This window comes from Elephas maximus, chromosome X, assembly GCF_024166365.1.
Source record: "Elephas maximus indicus isolate mEleMax1 chromosome X, mEleMax1 primary haplotype, whole genome shotgun sequence".
Classification (NCBI taxonomy): domain Eukaryota; kingdom Metazoa; phylum Chordata; class Mammalia; order Proboscidea; family Elephantidae; genus Elephas; species Elephas maximus.
Genome location: NC_064846.1, coordinates 158,026,963 through 158,041,820, shown reverse-complemented (window position 1 = coordinate 158,041,820; position 14,858 = coordinate 158,026,963). Strand labels below are relative to the sequence as shown.

Sequence of the window (14,858 nt, the reverse complement as noted above, 5' to 3'; positions counted from 1 at the left end):
TTTTCAGTTTAGTTAATTTTGATTTGTCTTGGAACACATTAAAAAAAAAAAACCCGTTGCCATGGAGCTGATTCCGCCTCATAGTGACCCTATAGGACTGGGTAGAACTGTCCTGTAGGGCTTCCAAGGCTGTAAATCTTTATGGAAGCACACTGTACATCTTTCTTCTGTGAAGCAGCTGGTGGATTCAAACCACCAACCTTTCAGTTAGCAGCCAAGTGCTTAACACCTATGCCTCCAGGGCTCCTTCTCAGTTATCAGAAAGCTTAAAAAACACTATTTGATTTTAGTTATATCTTCTTTTACTATCATCTGTTTATGAGGCTAGAAGTACGAATTCAGGGTGCCAGCTCCAGAGGAAGGCTTTCCCTCTCTGTCTGCTCTGGGGGTAGGTCCTTGTCTCCTTTTTAACATCTGTGGGCCCAGCATTTCTTGGAGATCTCCATGTGTCTTGGCATCAGTCTTCCCCTGGTGCTAGGAGGTTCTCAGCACAGGAACCACAGGTCCAGAGGATGCTGTTCACTCCAGCTGTTCTTTCTTGGTGGTAGTAAGGTGCCTCTCCTCTCTGCTTACTTCTGTCTCCTTTTATCTCTTATAAGATAGATGGTGTGAATCAAGCAAGGGTGTGACTTGAGTAAAGGTGTGACTTGATTAAGGCTGTGACGTGAGTCACACCCTCTTATAAGGCTGTGACTCAAGATACACCCCACACTGATCCTGCCTCATTAACATACAGAGGTTAAGATTTCCAACATATCACAAAATGGAGGATAATTACATCAGATCACAAAAATGGAAGACAGCCACACAATACTGGGAATCGTGACCTAGCGAAGTTGACACACATTTTGGGGGAAACAATTCAATCTATGACAGTAATTTATATTTAAAATATGGCTTAGTCCTTAAGTAATGTAATACACTTATTCTGGGTGGCTTCTCAGAATAAAATCAAAAAAACCAAACCCACTGCCGTCGAGATGATTCTGACTCATAGCGACCCCATAGAATTTCCAAGGCTGTAAATCTCTATGGAAGCAGACTGCCACATCTTTCTCTTGTGGAGCCGCTGGTGGTTTTGAGCCGCCAGCTTTTCAGTTAGCAGTTGATCGCTTTAACCACTGTACCACCAGGGCTCCTTCTCAGTAATCAGAAAGCTTAAAAAACACTATTTGATTTTAGTTATATCTTTTTTTACTCTCATCTGCCCTATGGTTGTAAATTTGCTCAGCCTAGATCTTAGAAATTAGTAAATTCTACTATGTTTTCTTTTTACACTAGTGTTTATTAAATAAATAGAAAGATAAGTAGAGTGGTTAGAGAATATTTTCACTTCTTGATGACAGGTATGGCTGGTGTTTATATAATCACATAATGGCTTCTAACACTGTAGTAGTCTCTACGATCTTACTGTATTTATTAACTGTTGATGGTGGCATTACTTTTAACATCTAATAAGATGCTTTTGGTAGATAATAAATGCCAACTCACCTACAAATACACACATACACATACATATAAAAACACAGGTAGCAATCCATGAAGTCAGTCAATGGTGTTTTGTGTTTGTTTCATAGTAAGAGAAAATGTGACAAAAAGCCTGAAGGAAATAATCTAAATGATCTCTTTGGCTTCCATTGTAAAAGTCTCACAATGCTTATTTTGTGTTATAGCATACCAAGGTAATCAATTAAATCAAAGGCCATTTAGTGTTTTCACCATGAAAATGAAATAAGTCCTCGAAAGGAAACAAAAGAGATACCTTTGTGATAACTTTAAAATCTTGTGCTGAGACTGTGGTAAATTGAAGAAAGAAACTGAAGTTTATATTCTGAAAATCTTTCACAGAAAAGTTCAGCTCCAGGCTATTATGATGATGCTTTAACATCCTAAGTTAAAAAAGGGAGAGAGAGAGAAAGAAGAAGGAGGAGGAGGAGGAAAAAAAGAAAACAATTTCATTGCCATACCAAGGCATTTGGACTTCATGCTAAAGTCAGTGGGGAGCTGCTTAGAGTCAGTGTTGCGTTTACATCTGTGAATTTTGAAGATTACTTGGACTATAGTCTTGAGAAGGATTAGAGAAGAGTAAGGCTAGAAGAAAGGAGACCGGTTAGAAGTTTTTTTTTTTTTTCATTCAACAAATATTTATTGTGTACTGAACAAAACACATGTAGTTCCTGCTGTCTTGTAGCTTACAGTATAGAAGGGGAAACAGTCAAAGAACAAGTAGTGTCACAGTCATTTTAAGTGTCAAGATGGAGACTACTTAGTGCAGACACCACGTATAACAAGGGGATATAATCCTGTTGTTCATCTTGAGTATAGGAACCTGCCTTCTCAGCTTTGCTTGTGTAGAGCCTAGCACAGTTCTTGGCATATAAAAGTTGCTCAATAAAATGTAATGACTGAATAAGTTTATGGAAGGGGATGGGAAGCTTTAGTATCAGGGTATCTGAGTAGACTGGGTGGTGCATAGGATTAATGAGCTTGGCCGTTAACCAAAAGCTTGGCTGTTTGAGTTCACTCAGAAGCTCCTTAGAAGAAAGGCCTGACACAGTATGTCCAAAAAATCAGCTATTGAAAACCCTATGGAGCACAGTTCTACTGTGGCACACATGGGGTCACCGTGAGTCATAACCAACTCAGCAGCAACTGGTTTTGAGTAGACTGAAGAGAAATGAGTATGGATCCAACTTCATTCTTCTGTATGTGAATATCCAGTTTTCCTAGCACCATTTGTTGGAAAGACTCTTCTTTCTCCACTGAATGGTGTTGGCACCCTTGTTGGAAATCAGTTGATCATAGATGTGAGAGTTCATTTCTGGAATCTCTATTCTATTCATTGGTCTATATATCTATCTAGAAGGCTATTTTAGTAATTAATCATGCTGCTGCTGGTGGTGGTGATTCTGAAACTAACATTGATGGTGATGTTTGTTGAGCATTAGCACCTCCAGCCAAACTAAATTAATCAAAGGAACACCAGGAGGATTGTCTTCATTTTACAGGTAAGAAAACTAGGATTTGGGGAGGTTAGGGTAAAAACCAAAATGGCAGGTAGGTGGTGGAGCCAGGATTCAAACCAGGCAGTCTGACTCCACAGATTATCCTCTCCACTGCAATTTGTTAAGATTTTTAATTAGAGAAGTAGCAGTAAGGATGGAAGAATGGTAGAGACATTTATGTAGATAAATATGATTGAGTAGCCGATAAGATATAGGGAGTAAGAGAAAAAACATCTAGGATGAATAAAAGGCGTCTGACTTGGCTGACCCAGTGAATGGTGCTGCCATTATCAAAATATAAGGAATGGGTTGTGGTGGAAAACTAGTGTTGAGCTCAGTATGGGGCATGATAAATTTGTGATGGCTGTAGGATATTTAGTGAAAAGGTGTTATAGGGAGTTGTTGCTTAGAAAAGAAATATGGTCTATAGATAGAGATTTGGCAAATTAAAATATAGGTGAGCATTAAAGTCATGGATTTGTTAGTATGGTTATCTAAGGTGAGTTTTCGAATGGCTTCCTCTTATCCTGCTCTATTTGTCTCCCATAGCACTTATAACCTTCTAATATACTATATAATTTACTTATCCATTATGCTTATTGTTTTTGTCTGACTACTCCTTATAGGATGTAAACTTCAAAGAAAGCAGGGATTTTCGTCTGCTTTGTTCCCTGATATCACAATTATCTGGGACAGTTCCTGGCCCATACTGAGTGCTCAATGAGTATTTTTTCAATGAATGAAGAGAAGTAGGATAAGAAAGGAGCCCTGTAGACCACTAACAATTGAAGGATGAAGGAGAAGTTGAGTTTATGAAAAAATAAGATATAACCTTATTTTTTTAGGAAAAAAAGGAAGTGGTCAGTAGGATCAAATGCTGCTGAAAGTTTAAGTAGGGTAAAGACTGGAAAGGAGCCCTGGTGGTACAGTGGTTAAGTACTTCGGTGCTAACCGAAAGGTGAGCTGTTCAAACCCACCATCCGCTCCCTGGTAGATGTGGCAGTCTGCTTCTGTAAAGATTTATAGCCTTGGAAACCCTATGGGGCAGTTCTGTTCTGTCCTGTACGGTCGCTATGAGTTGGAATCGACTTGATGGCAATAGATTTCAATGGGTAAGGACTGGTAGATTAGGGAATCAGGATATATGTGACCTTACCAGCAACAGCTTAATGTTTTTATTTTGCAGTCATGATAACTGGAATGTTTGGGTTAATTGGGAGCTAAAGGTGAGGATTTCTCTTTGAAGAAATTTTTCTATAAAATGGTTTGTAGTTCAGCATAGTTTTGTGAAATATTAACTTACCCTTTTCACAGATTTCTTAATCTTTCAGTGTGATAGAAGAGACGAAAGGCAAATTTTTTTTTTACGAGGGCTGCTTCTATAATTTGGGAGCTTGATTTCGCTTCCTCCTCTGCCATGGATTGTATGATATTAACTGCTCCTTGGCCAATATACCTTCTGCTTACTTATTGAGTATCTCGTTATCTGACATTTCACATTTATGACAATAGTAAAAAATCTACTATCTGACTATTTTGCGCATTAACGACGTACGTCTGGCAGTAGCAAACACCAAGGTGCAAGGTGAGAGTAACAGTGGCTGTAATGGTTAAAGTTATGTGTCAGCTTGGCTGGGTCATAATTCTCTGTGGTTTGACAGTTACATAATGTAATTTGGTGGTTGTGTAATGATGTACTCATCCTCCATTTTGTGATCTGATGTGGTCATCTTCTATTTTTGCATAACATTGATTTTGTGTAACAACCTGGTCTTTGGAACCTAACCATGTCAGTAAGTGAAGAGAGGATGTATAAATTTCAGAAAGCCCTGAGATCAGTTTAAATGTAATAGGATTTTATCTGTAACTGTGCCAGATGAAATGTTAGGCTGTTTGTTTTCTGACCGGTATTTCTGACGTTCATTAGAGATTGCTACTGGATGTGTGTTTAAATTACGTTTTTGTTCCTTTCAGTGAAAAAGGAAGTATTTTCTAGGTAGCAGCAAGAGTACAAGACAACACTCCACATGGTCTCTTCTTTCAGTGTGCCCTGTAAACTTTCCACAAAACATAAAGCACATTAGCCAAATGTTAGAATGCCAAAAGATCAGTGTTCTTCCATGACCATTGTGAATCCCTACTGAAATACATTGTGGTGTAGTATAAAGAGAGCAGAGGGCTGAGAAGGAGAGAAAGTTGGAGTCTCAGGTCTGCTTCTAAACCCACTGCCATTGAGTTGATTCCAACTTATAGTGACCTCATAGGGTTTCCAAGGCTGCAAATCTCTACAGAAGCAGACAGTTACATCTTTTACCTGTGGAGCCGCTGGTGGTTTTGAACCACTGACCTTTCAGTTAGCAGTTGATCGCTTTAGCTACTGCTGTACCAGGGTTCTTTAGCCCTGGGTAACTTTGAACTTTAACCTGTGTTTTTATTTTCTTTGTAGAATAAGGATATAAGACTTGCAGAATTTGAAGTTCTCTTCTAAGCATCAATATTCTATAATTCATTTATCTGGTTCACAAAAGCCATATAAAAAATTTTTTTTATATTTAGGAATACGAATATGTCCCACTTATTTTTCTTTATGTAATATCAAAGAGCGAACAGTAACAAAATCTGTTAGAGAGACAGTGACTTTTAGAATCATAATTTAAGTTCTTACCTCTTCTCTAAATAAATTTATGTATTTTTTATTGTTTCATTTTAAGTTCTAGAGCAAAACTAATCTTTTCTTTTTAATTGCGGTAAATATATATGTAGCAAAACATTTGCCATTTCAACACTCTCCACATGTGCAGTTCAGTGACGTTACTTATTCACCATGTTGTTCAACCATGACCCTTATCCGTTCCCCAAACTAATCTGTCTTTATGTTTTCTTCATCTAAGGTAAGAATGTAGCTGGTCTTTTCTTAATTTTCATTTGCTTTTGAAGAACTTAGAACTTAAAAAGCTTAATTATAAAAGTTCCTTGGAAATGATGTTGACCAGAATTCTGAATGTTTTAGTTTGTCAGTGTATATTTGCTTTAATTTGGGGGATTGAACATGGCCACTGCAATGGAACATTGCCAAGCATTTGATTGTTAACCTTAGTTTATTTCTTTGGGATGCGATACCATATAATTCTTTACTTGACGAATTGAAAATTTTATCAATTAAATATAGCTATTTTGATGCTAAATAACTGGTTTTATTTTTTTTTAAGCATGATAAATGTTTTTTGGCATTAAGAAAATCTTTCGTATGTTTTGGGGAGAATTTGCATCCACAACAATATGATTCGGGTTTATTACAATTTTCATTTTATTTTATGACACTTGAAGGAGGAGAAAGGAAAAGAGTAGACGAAATATCTTTAATTTAGTTCTAGGTACTGAACTAGATGCTTTACCTGTATCAACTCATTGGACTCTCACAAAGCAGAGCTCATTACCCTCATTTTACATATGAGAGGTTAAGCAACTTGCCTAAAGTTATTCACCTAGTATGGAAATTATAATTTGAACCTATTTTTGTCTGATATCAAAGCCCTTGTTTCTCCTTTGTCATGTTCTTTTTGAAAGCTAATTCTCGAGGATTTTAGGAAGTGGTTCTTAGGAATGCAGCATTGTAAATATTTACAGTTTGGTTTATTTCTCTTTAAAAAAGCTAAATAACAGGACTACCATTTGTCTGTTTTTAGCTTCAATGCCTTGAATTGCTATATGAATTTTCATTGATAGAAAAAGTTTATTTCACTATTTATAGTGAAAGCTTATTCTTTTCTCTCATTTTTAGCATTAAACCCTTTGATTGAATTGTTTATAAAATACCTTTCAAGACCATTCTGTTTTTTTTTTTTCTTTTATTGTGCTTTAGGTGAAGGTTTCAGGGTAAACTAGTTTCTCATTAAACAATAATACACATGTTGTTTTGTGGCATTGGTTGCCAACCCTGCAACACATCAACACTCTCCCTTTCTCAGCTTTGGGTTCCCCATTACCAGCTTTCCTGTCCCCTCCTGCCTTCTCGTCCCTGCCCTTGGACTGGTGTGCCCCTTTAGTCTCGTTTTATTTTATGGGCCTGACTAATCTTTGGCTTAAGTGTAAACCTCAGGAGTGACTTTGGTACTGAGTTAAAAGGGCGTCGGAGGCAAGACCATTGTCTTTTCATGGGATCAGTGAGATATCTTTTGCTATCATTGAAACCCGTTTTAATGTTTAAGGTATAAGAGTATGCTAGGGGAAAAATGTTTAATACTCACAAAAATGCCAATTTCAATGGAGCTTTCATTTAAATGAGATTTATTTTCAAAGACCAGCTCTTTACATTTCTTAGATAAAATCTAAGACAAACAAAATTCTTCTTTTCCTTCCATTTTAAATATTGACTTGACTGAAACAGCATACTTTGCCAGAGGGAAAGCCTCAGAGATGAATCACAGTTGGTGGCTTTACTGTTTACTTTCAATATGTGGTTACTTGTCTATTTTTAACCTACATCCTGCTGTTTTTCACACCTCATCTTCCTTGCAGTTTTCTGTGGCTTTGCCAAATCAATCTATACTTGAAGGTTTACAGATCGCTGTATGTATCACATTATACAGTAGCATCAGTAAAAATGTTCAAAATGTAAAAAAAAAAAAAATGGTTACACTAATGTCCTCTTCCATGGTAGGAAACTGTAGGGCAAAAATTAATTCTATACCAGAAAGAAAGCTACAAGGCTAAGAAAACTACTTCAAACACAATTAGATAGTGTGGCTCCTTGTTGTTTGGTCTTATTTCCTCTCATATGCTCATTGCTCTCACTTGGTACTTCTGGTTCCAGAGAAGAGCAGTGTTAGTGCTGCTACTGTTCATGGCTATATGACAATCTGTGACAGACATTACGGATTTTCCTCATTAACACTGCTAATTTGTTTAAGGGTTTATGAACCATTCATAACCTTTCCATAAATGTAATGCTTTTGTTTGAAAAGAATGTACAAAGAATAATTTCTTATAGGTCATAAACCTTTGCCCTAAAAAGAATAAGCACTGTGTTATCTATATAATGATTTAAGAGGGACGTTTACCTAATATTTAAGATTTCAATAGGTTAATTCTTGTAATAGCCATTTATTGGTGAACCAAGGATTTGATTTATTTTTTCCTTTCGGACATCAAAAAGCCTTCCTGCCGTGAATTTACAGCCCTTTACTTAGAGTCACCTCTTTAAAGTGTTGAAAAGCAAAGATGTCATCTTGAAGACTAAGGTGCACCTGACTCAAGCCATGGTATTTTCAATCATATCATATGCATGCGAAAGCCGGATAATGAATAAGGAAGACCGAAGAAGAATTGATGCCTTTAAATTGTGGCGTTAGCGAAGAACATTGAATATACCACGGACTTCCAAAAGAATGAACAAATCTGTCTTGGAAGAAGTACAACCAGAATGCTCCTTAGAAGCAAGGATGGCGAGACTGCATCTTACATACGTTGGACATGTAGTCAGGAGGGATCAGTCCCTGGAGAAGGATATCATGTTTCATAAAGTACAGGGTTAGCGGAAAATAGGAAGACCTACAACGAGGTGGATTGACCCAGTAGCTGCAACAGTGGGCTCAAGCATAACAACGATTGTGAGGATGGCGCAGGACAGGGCATTGTTTCATTCTGTTGTGCATAGGGTTGCTATCAGTCGGAACCAACTCTATGGCACCTAACAACAACAACACTTAGAGTCACTGTGTTCTTTTGTAAGTAGACTGAGTTCTAGTTCAGGGTTTCTTTAGACTTAAGAACAAAGTCTTTTTTTATTTTGTTTTTGAGCTGATCATATTCAGTTATTCTATAGAAATCCATTTCTTTATCTCAGAAATGAGCATTAAGTCATGATTGAGTGATCATCTTTGGGAACCCACAAAGATGAACCGTGTCTGTCAGCCTTCTTTTTATCTTTATTTACAGCCATGTACAGGCTTATATGGAGCCCTGGTGGGACAATGGTTAAGTGCTTGACTGCTAACCAAAAGGTCAGTGGTTGGAACTCACCAGCTGCTTCACAGGAGAAAGATGTGGCAGTCTGCTTCCGGAAAGATTTACAGCCTTGGAAACCCATGGGGCAGTTCTACTCTGTCCTACAGGGTCACTGTGATGTCAGATGGATCTTGGCCGAACGCAGAAAATACCAGAAAGAAGTTTAACCTATGTTTTATTGACTATGCAAAGACATTCCACCGTGTGGATCGTAACAAATTATGGATAACATTGCAAAGAATGGAAAGTCCAGAACACTTAATCGTGCTCATGTGGAACCTGTTCAAAAACGAGGCAGTGGTTCAAACAGAACTGACTTGGCAGCACTTAACAACAACACAGGCTTACAGACAAAATCATTACACCAAACATTGGTATCTGCTGGTTAAGAATAGCTCTGAATTTTGGAATAATCTAGTTGTATATGATTTACCTTTAAAGTTAAAACTTTAGGAGAGAACTTACTCACTACAAGATAAAATCAGTGTTTGCCTTGGTATTTGTTTAGATTTTTTTTTCTTGAAATTTAATCCTTAGCAAGAAGCTTGTCCTGCTTGCAAAACGAGTGGTCAGGAAGTGGAAAGCATGCCTTAGAATTGAGTTTGCCACAGGCAGTCATCAAATAGATTTTTCTTTTTGTATATTTTGAAGATCAAATGAGATTCTTTTTAGGTACTTACAAGTAAAAACCATGCTGTATCTCATCTCATCACTTTTGAATGAAGTTTGTAGATTTTACGAACAAACTGACCTTTTCAAGCCTAGGAACCCAAACTGTTTTCTAATCATCCAGAAACATTTTTGAATTCTTAATTTAAAATGCCAGCTTTTTTTTTCTTTTTTTGCTTCAGTGTAGCCAACATGGTCTTCACGCAGGTTTTTGTTTTTTAATTAATGATTATTTTTCAGAAGCGCTCATATTTTACATCACTTTTTACAGCTTTATTGAGGTATAATTTAGTGGAAAAAAATAAAATTCATCCATTTTAAGTTTAAAGTTTGGCAGATTTTAGTATATATAAATATAAATATGCTATGCAGCCATCTCTACAATCCAGTTTTAGAACACTTATATCAAGATAAAAAATAGATTTTTTTAATTGTGAAAAATTTTTAACAAAACATTTGCCAATTTGACAATTTTTGTATGTATAATTCAGTGACATTGACTGTGTTCATCATGTGTAACCATTACCACTATCTTTTTCCAAATTCTATCAGGATAGATTTTTAATCTGGTTTCTAAATTAAAGAAGTTATTACCTTTTATTTTTTTAACTGAGAACACATGTATTTTTTTTCTAGTTAACTTTATTTGAATTCTGGTTTTTCCTCTTTTTTTTAAAACAAAAATTTTATTTTTGATGAGAATATGCACAGCAAAATCCACTCCCATTCCACAGTTTCTGTGATAATCAGTGACGTTGATTGTGTTCTTCACATTGTGTCAACATTCTCCTTATTTCTGTTCTAGCTGTTTCACCTCCATATACTTAACCTCCCTGCTCCACCCCGCCCCCCCCCCCACAACCTTCTCATCTATGCTTTAAAATAGTTCTTACCCTTTGGTCTTATATAGGTAACTTTTTTTTTTTTTTAAGAAACGCAGTTCTCAAGGGTGGCAACCTTTACTCTTTGGGCTAAACTGTTACTTAGTTTAAAGGTGATTTCAGGGTATAGTTTCAATTTAGGGTTTGAAAAGCAACTCAGGGCCATAGTCTCAGGGACTCTTGCAGTCAACAGGTCCAGTAAGTCCTGATTCTTTTAAGAATTTGAAGTTCAGGTCCACATTTTCCCTTTTTATCAGGATCTATCTACTGTGTTCGTGATCAGAATGTTCACTAGTAGTGAAACACCAGACCAAATCCTTTGCCGTCGAGTGGATTCCAACTCATAGCGACCCTGTAGGACAGAGTACAGCTGCCACATAGGGTTCCCAGGCTGTAAATCTTTACAGAAGTGACTGCCACATCTTTCTCCTGTGGAGCAGCTGGTGGGTTTGAACTGCCGACCTTTCAGTTAGCAGCCGAGTGCCTAACCACTGCGCCATCAGAGCTCCTTCATATATACATAAAAACAAAAAACCCTTTGCCATCCAGTCAATTCTGACTCATAGCGACCCTATAGGACAGAATAGAGCTGCCCCATAGAGTTTCCAGGGAGCACCTGGTGATTCGAACTGCCTACCTTTTGGTTAGTAGACAAAGCTCTTAACCACTATGCCACCAGGGTTTCCATACATACATATAAACATATGTATTTCTCATAGTGTCTGGTTAACATTTTCAGGGCCCACATCTCAGCCATCACGGGGGCCGCATTTGGTCCTCAAGCTCCCAGTCTGATGTCAAATTCATAAATTAAAAAAATCAAAATGCAATAGATGACCATATAAATAGTTCAAAAAAGAAGAAACACAAATTGTTATAAGTATTTGAGAAAAAAATACTTAACCGAACTCGTAATCAAACAAATTAAAATTTTAAAACAGCATTATTTTGACTCTGAACCACCAGAAAAACTTCAGTAATACTCTAAAATAATATTTTTTCACACTACTGCTAAAGTATAAACTGTAATAACCTTACAAGAAAGTAATTTGCAGGATACCAAGAGTTCTAAAAATGTCTGTAGCATTTTACCAATAATCCTACCTCATGGAATATATCTTTGGCAAACAATTAGGAATGTTGGACAAGAATTTATGCACAAGAGGTATATCATAGCATTCATTACTTGCAGTGGCCTAAATTTATAATAACAAGAGGCTTTTTTAAAAAAACCTAAATGTTTACCATTATGGAAATTATTAAGTAAATTAGGAAATTCTTTTGTACTCTGTAGTATTACATAGGCAATAAAATGATGTATAGGAAAATGACATGGGGAAAATATATAAGGATTTAACTGATAAAAAACAGTATGTAGAATTTTATGTAGGGTGTAAACTGAACTTTCCAGCAAGTAGAGTATAAAGTTTCTCCTTTAAGTTGATTAGCAAAGAATTTAAGACCATTAGTGGATATTAGCTCTTTGAGATTGAATAAATTTTCTTAATGAAATTTGATTTTGAGGAATTTGAGTTTAAAGTACCTATTATTTCTTTTATAGATTGCAAGGATTGTAGAAAGATGTTAAGAATCACCTTCTCTGAATATACTTTTGTGTTATGAGTACATCTAAAAACTGGTAAAATCTGAATAAAGTCTGTAGTTGAATTAATTGCATTGTGACAATTTCAGTTTCCTAGTTTTGATAACATTTGATCAGGGGGGGAAGCTGGGCAAGCATGGGACCTCTCTAATATTTTTGCAACTTCTTCAGAGTCTTTTTATAACTATTTAGAAGCAAAAAGTTAACTATAAGAAAAAAATGTTTTAAAAAATGTAGCTGATAAAGGGCATCTGTCTTATGTGGATGGACCCCTGTGAGGGTGGGAGGTGCTTGAGTTGCAGGATTTTCTAGAGGGGAGGCACATTCATTTCTAGTACATTGCCTAAAGAGATCTCAATAGGAAGGGATCAAAATTGCCAAGGTTTCAGTAAATTGACTAAATTTTCACTTTCATACCTTTTCTATTTGAGATTTTGTTTTCTTTTCCTTAAACTGGGCCTCCCAAAATCATTTAAGCTTTGGCCTCACCAAAACCTGATTTGAGTTCACAAGCAGGTATCTGGCATCCAGACAAGAGAGAAGGTAGGAGTATTGTAAAGCCACTGTGTATTCATTTAGTTGCAAAATATTTACAAGAAAGACTTGTGTTTTCTGTCTATACCAATCTTGAAAATATAGACCTTGCACCAGTATATATTCATTATCATACACCAAATTGTTCCAAAAAAGATGTGAAATCACATACATAATAGGTTTAGTACAGGGTAAAAGCGAGGTAAGTTCATGGAGGTAGTATAATGTTAGCGTTTAAGTGTGTGTGGGTAGGCTCTCTAGTCAGACTTCCTGGGTTTGAATACCACCCCACCACTTATTAGTTGTGTAACCTTGGATAAATCACTTAACCTTTCTCTACCTGAAGATTCTCACCTGTAAATGGGAAAAATAGTAGTGCTTATCTTGAAAGAGTTGTGAAGACTAAATTATTTAACACATATGAAGCATTTAGAATAGTGACTGGCACATAGTAAAAACTCAGTAAATTTTAGCAATTATTATTATTACTAGCTCATAATTGTTAATATTTCAAGATGATAAAAAATAACCAATTGCCATCAAGTCAACTCCAGCTCACGGCGACCACGTATGTGTCAGAGTAGAACTGTGCTCCACAGGGTTTTCAATGGCTGATTTTTTGGAAGTAGGTCACCTTTGGGTCAACTCGAACTTCCAACCTTTTGGTTAACGGCCAACTGCGTTAACTGTTTGCACCACTCAGAGACTCCTTTAGGAAGATACTGTAATCAAAATCTTAGCTTCTTTTGAAGGTAAACTGGCTAAATATTATCTTTGCCTAAAATATTCCTTTTTGTTGTTTTGTTTTAGATGTAGTAGAGACCTTGTAAAAATTACCGAAGAACTTCTAAATATTAAGAACTAAAAGAAATGGAAATTTGATGAAAAGCAAACATTGTTTCTTGAATTTAATTCTCTCCCCAGCATTTCTCTCCAAAATTTTTTAAATAAGGTCCCAAATATTTTTTATCGTTACACGTAACCTGCAGGACAGTTCATTTCATATTATTTAAAATATTATTTTGGACTATTATTATGTTTTGGGACTTTTCAAAATCTGTTCCTATTAATTGTAATTTTCCTCTTGCCTTAATAGATCACCATTTGCTGCTGTGACAGACTATTCAGTTACAAGAAATAACGTCATACAACTCTGCTTGGAACTAACAACAATAGTGCAACAGGTATTTGCTCACAAACTTTCCTTCTATTACTATATTAATGTAACATAATGTAACATATAGTTGCCTTCTATTAATGCATTTTGTATTCCAACAACGAGAACGAAGACAAATGGCTCTAAAGAAACTAAATATGTAATTATTTATTGGGAAACGATGCGTATAGCCTAGTAAACAAGGGTTTTATTCACCAGAGGAAGTAAAAGGAACTGGAACCTCTAAAGACATCATTATAATAAGATCATAATGTCTGTTAGCCTCACTCTTTTGTGGAGATGACTAAGCTGTGTTGCCTTTCACAAAATTAAATACCCCATTCTGAGACTTTTGATCTAAACCTGCTGCTGTCGAGTCAATTCCGACTCATAGCGACCCTATAGGACAGAGTAGAACTTCGGCATAGGGTTTCCAAGGAGTGGCTGGTGGATTCGAACTGCTGACCTTTTAGGTAGCAGCCAAGCTGTTTAACCACTGTCCCACCAGGGCTCCACTATTAATTCCTTGTTAGTACGACTGTTAGTTTCACTTATATATGTACACGTACAAATATACATAATAGCTTTTAACAGTGATCTAATTACAGGAACTGCTTTCCCACTTCGGATATTATCTAAGCCCCGGATCCCCAAATCAAATGCCTTCAGGGGTTCAGCAGCCTGGTATAAGACAAGGTAGAATGATAGAATCTAGGGTGAATTCAATAGTACACATCATGCAAAAATTTATTTAAATCTAATAACAAAACACATCTGAGAGATCTGAGGCCTGCAGCCACCACTGCGTGTAAGCTGATGTAAGCCTGTTTCTGCGGCTGCTTTCTCAGAGAGCCGTTGCTTGTTGACCTATCCAATGATGTGGAATAGGGAAAGCAGAGGATAAAATACAGTGATACAGATTATTGGATAGACTGGGGAAGTTGATGAGTTAATTTATCCCTCTATCCCTGTCCTGCATTACCAGGGGGTGATTATGAGTTTAT

At 36.5% G+C, this 14,858-nt stretch overlaps 1 protein-coding gene across 7 annotated transcripts in view; it reads left to right on the top strand.

Annotated features, from left to right (window-relative positions):
* CNKSR2 (connector enhancer of kinase suppressor of Ras 2) overlaps nt 1-14,858 on the top strand; it is a 276,951-nt gene that overhangs the window by 61,538 nt on the left and 200,555 nt on the right. For all 7 annotated transcript variants that reach the window (XM_049871591.1, XM_049871590.1, XM_049871589.1 and 4 more), the window contains exon 4: nt 13,795-13,882. In XM_049871591.1, the coding sequence (XP_049727548.1) occupies nt 13,795-13,882 (88 nt within the window). The remainder of the gene's footprint in view (nt 1-13,794; nt 13,883-14,858) is intronic.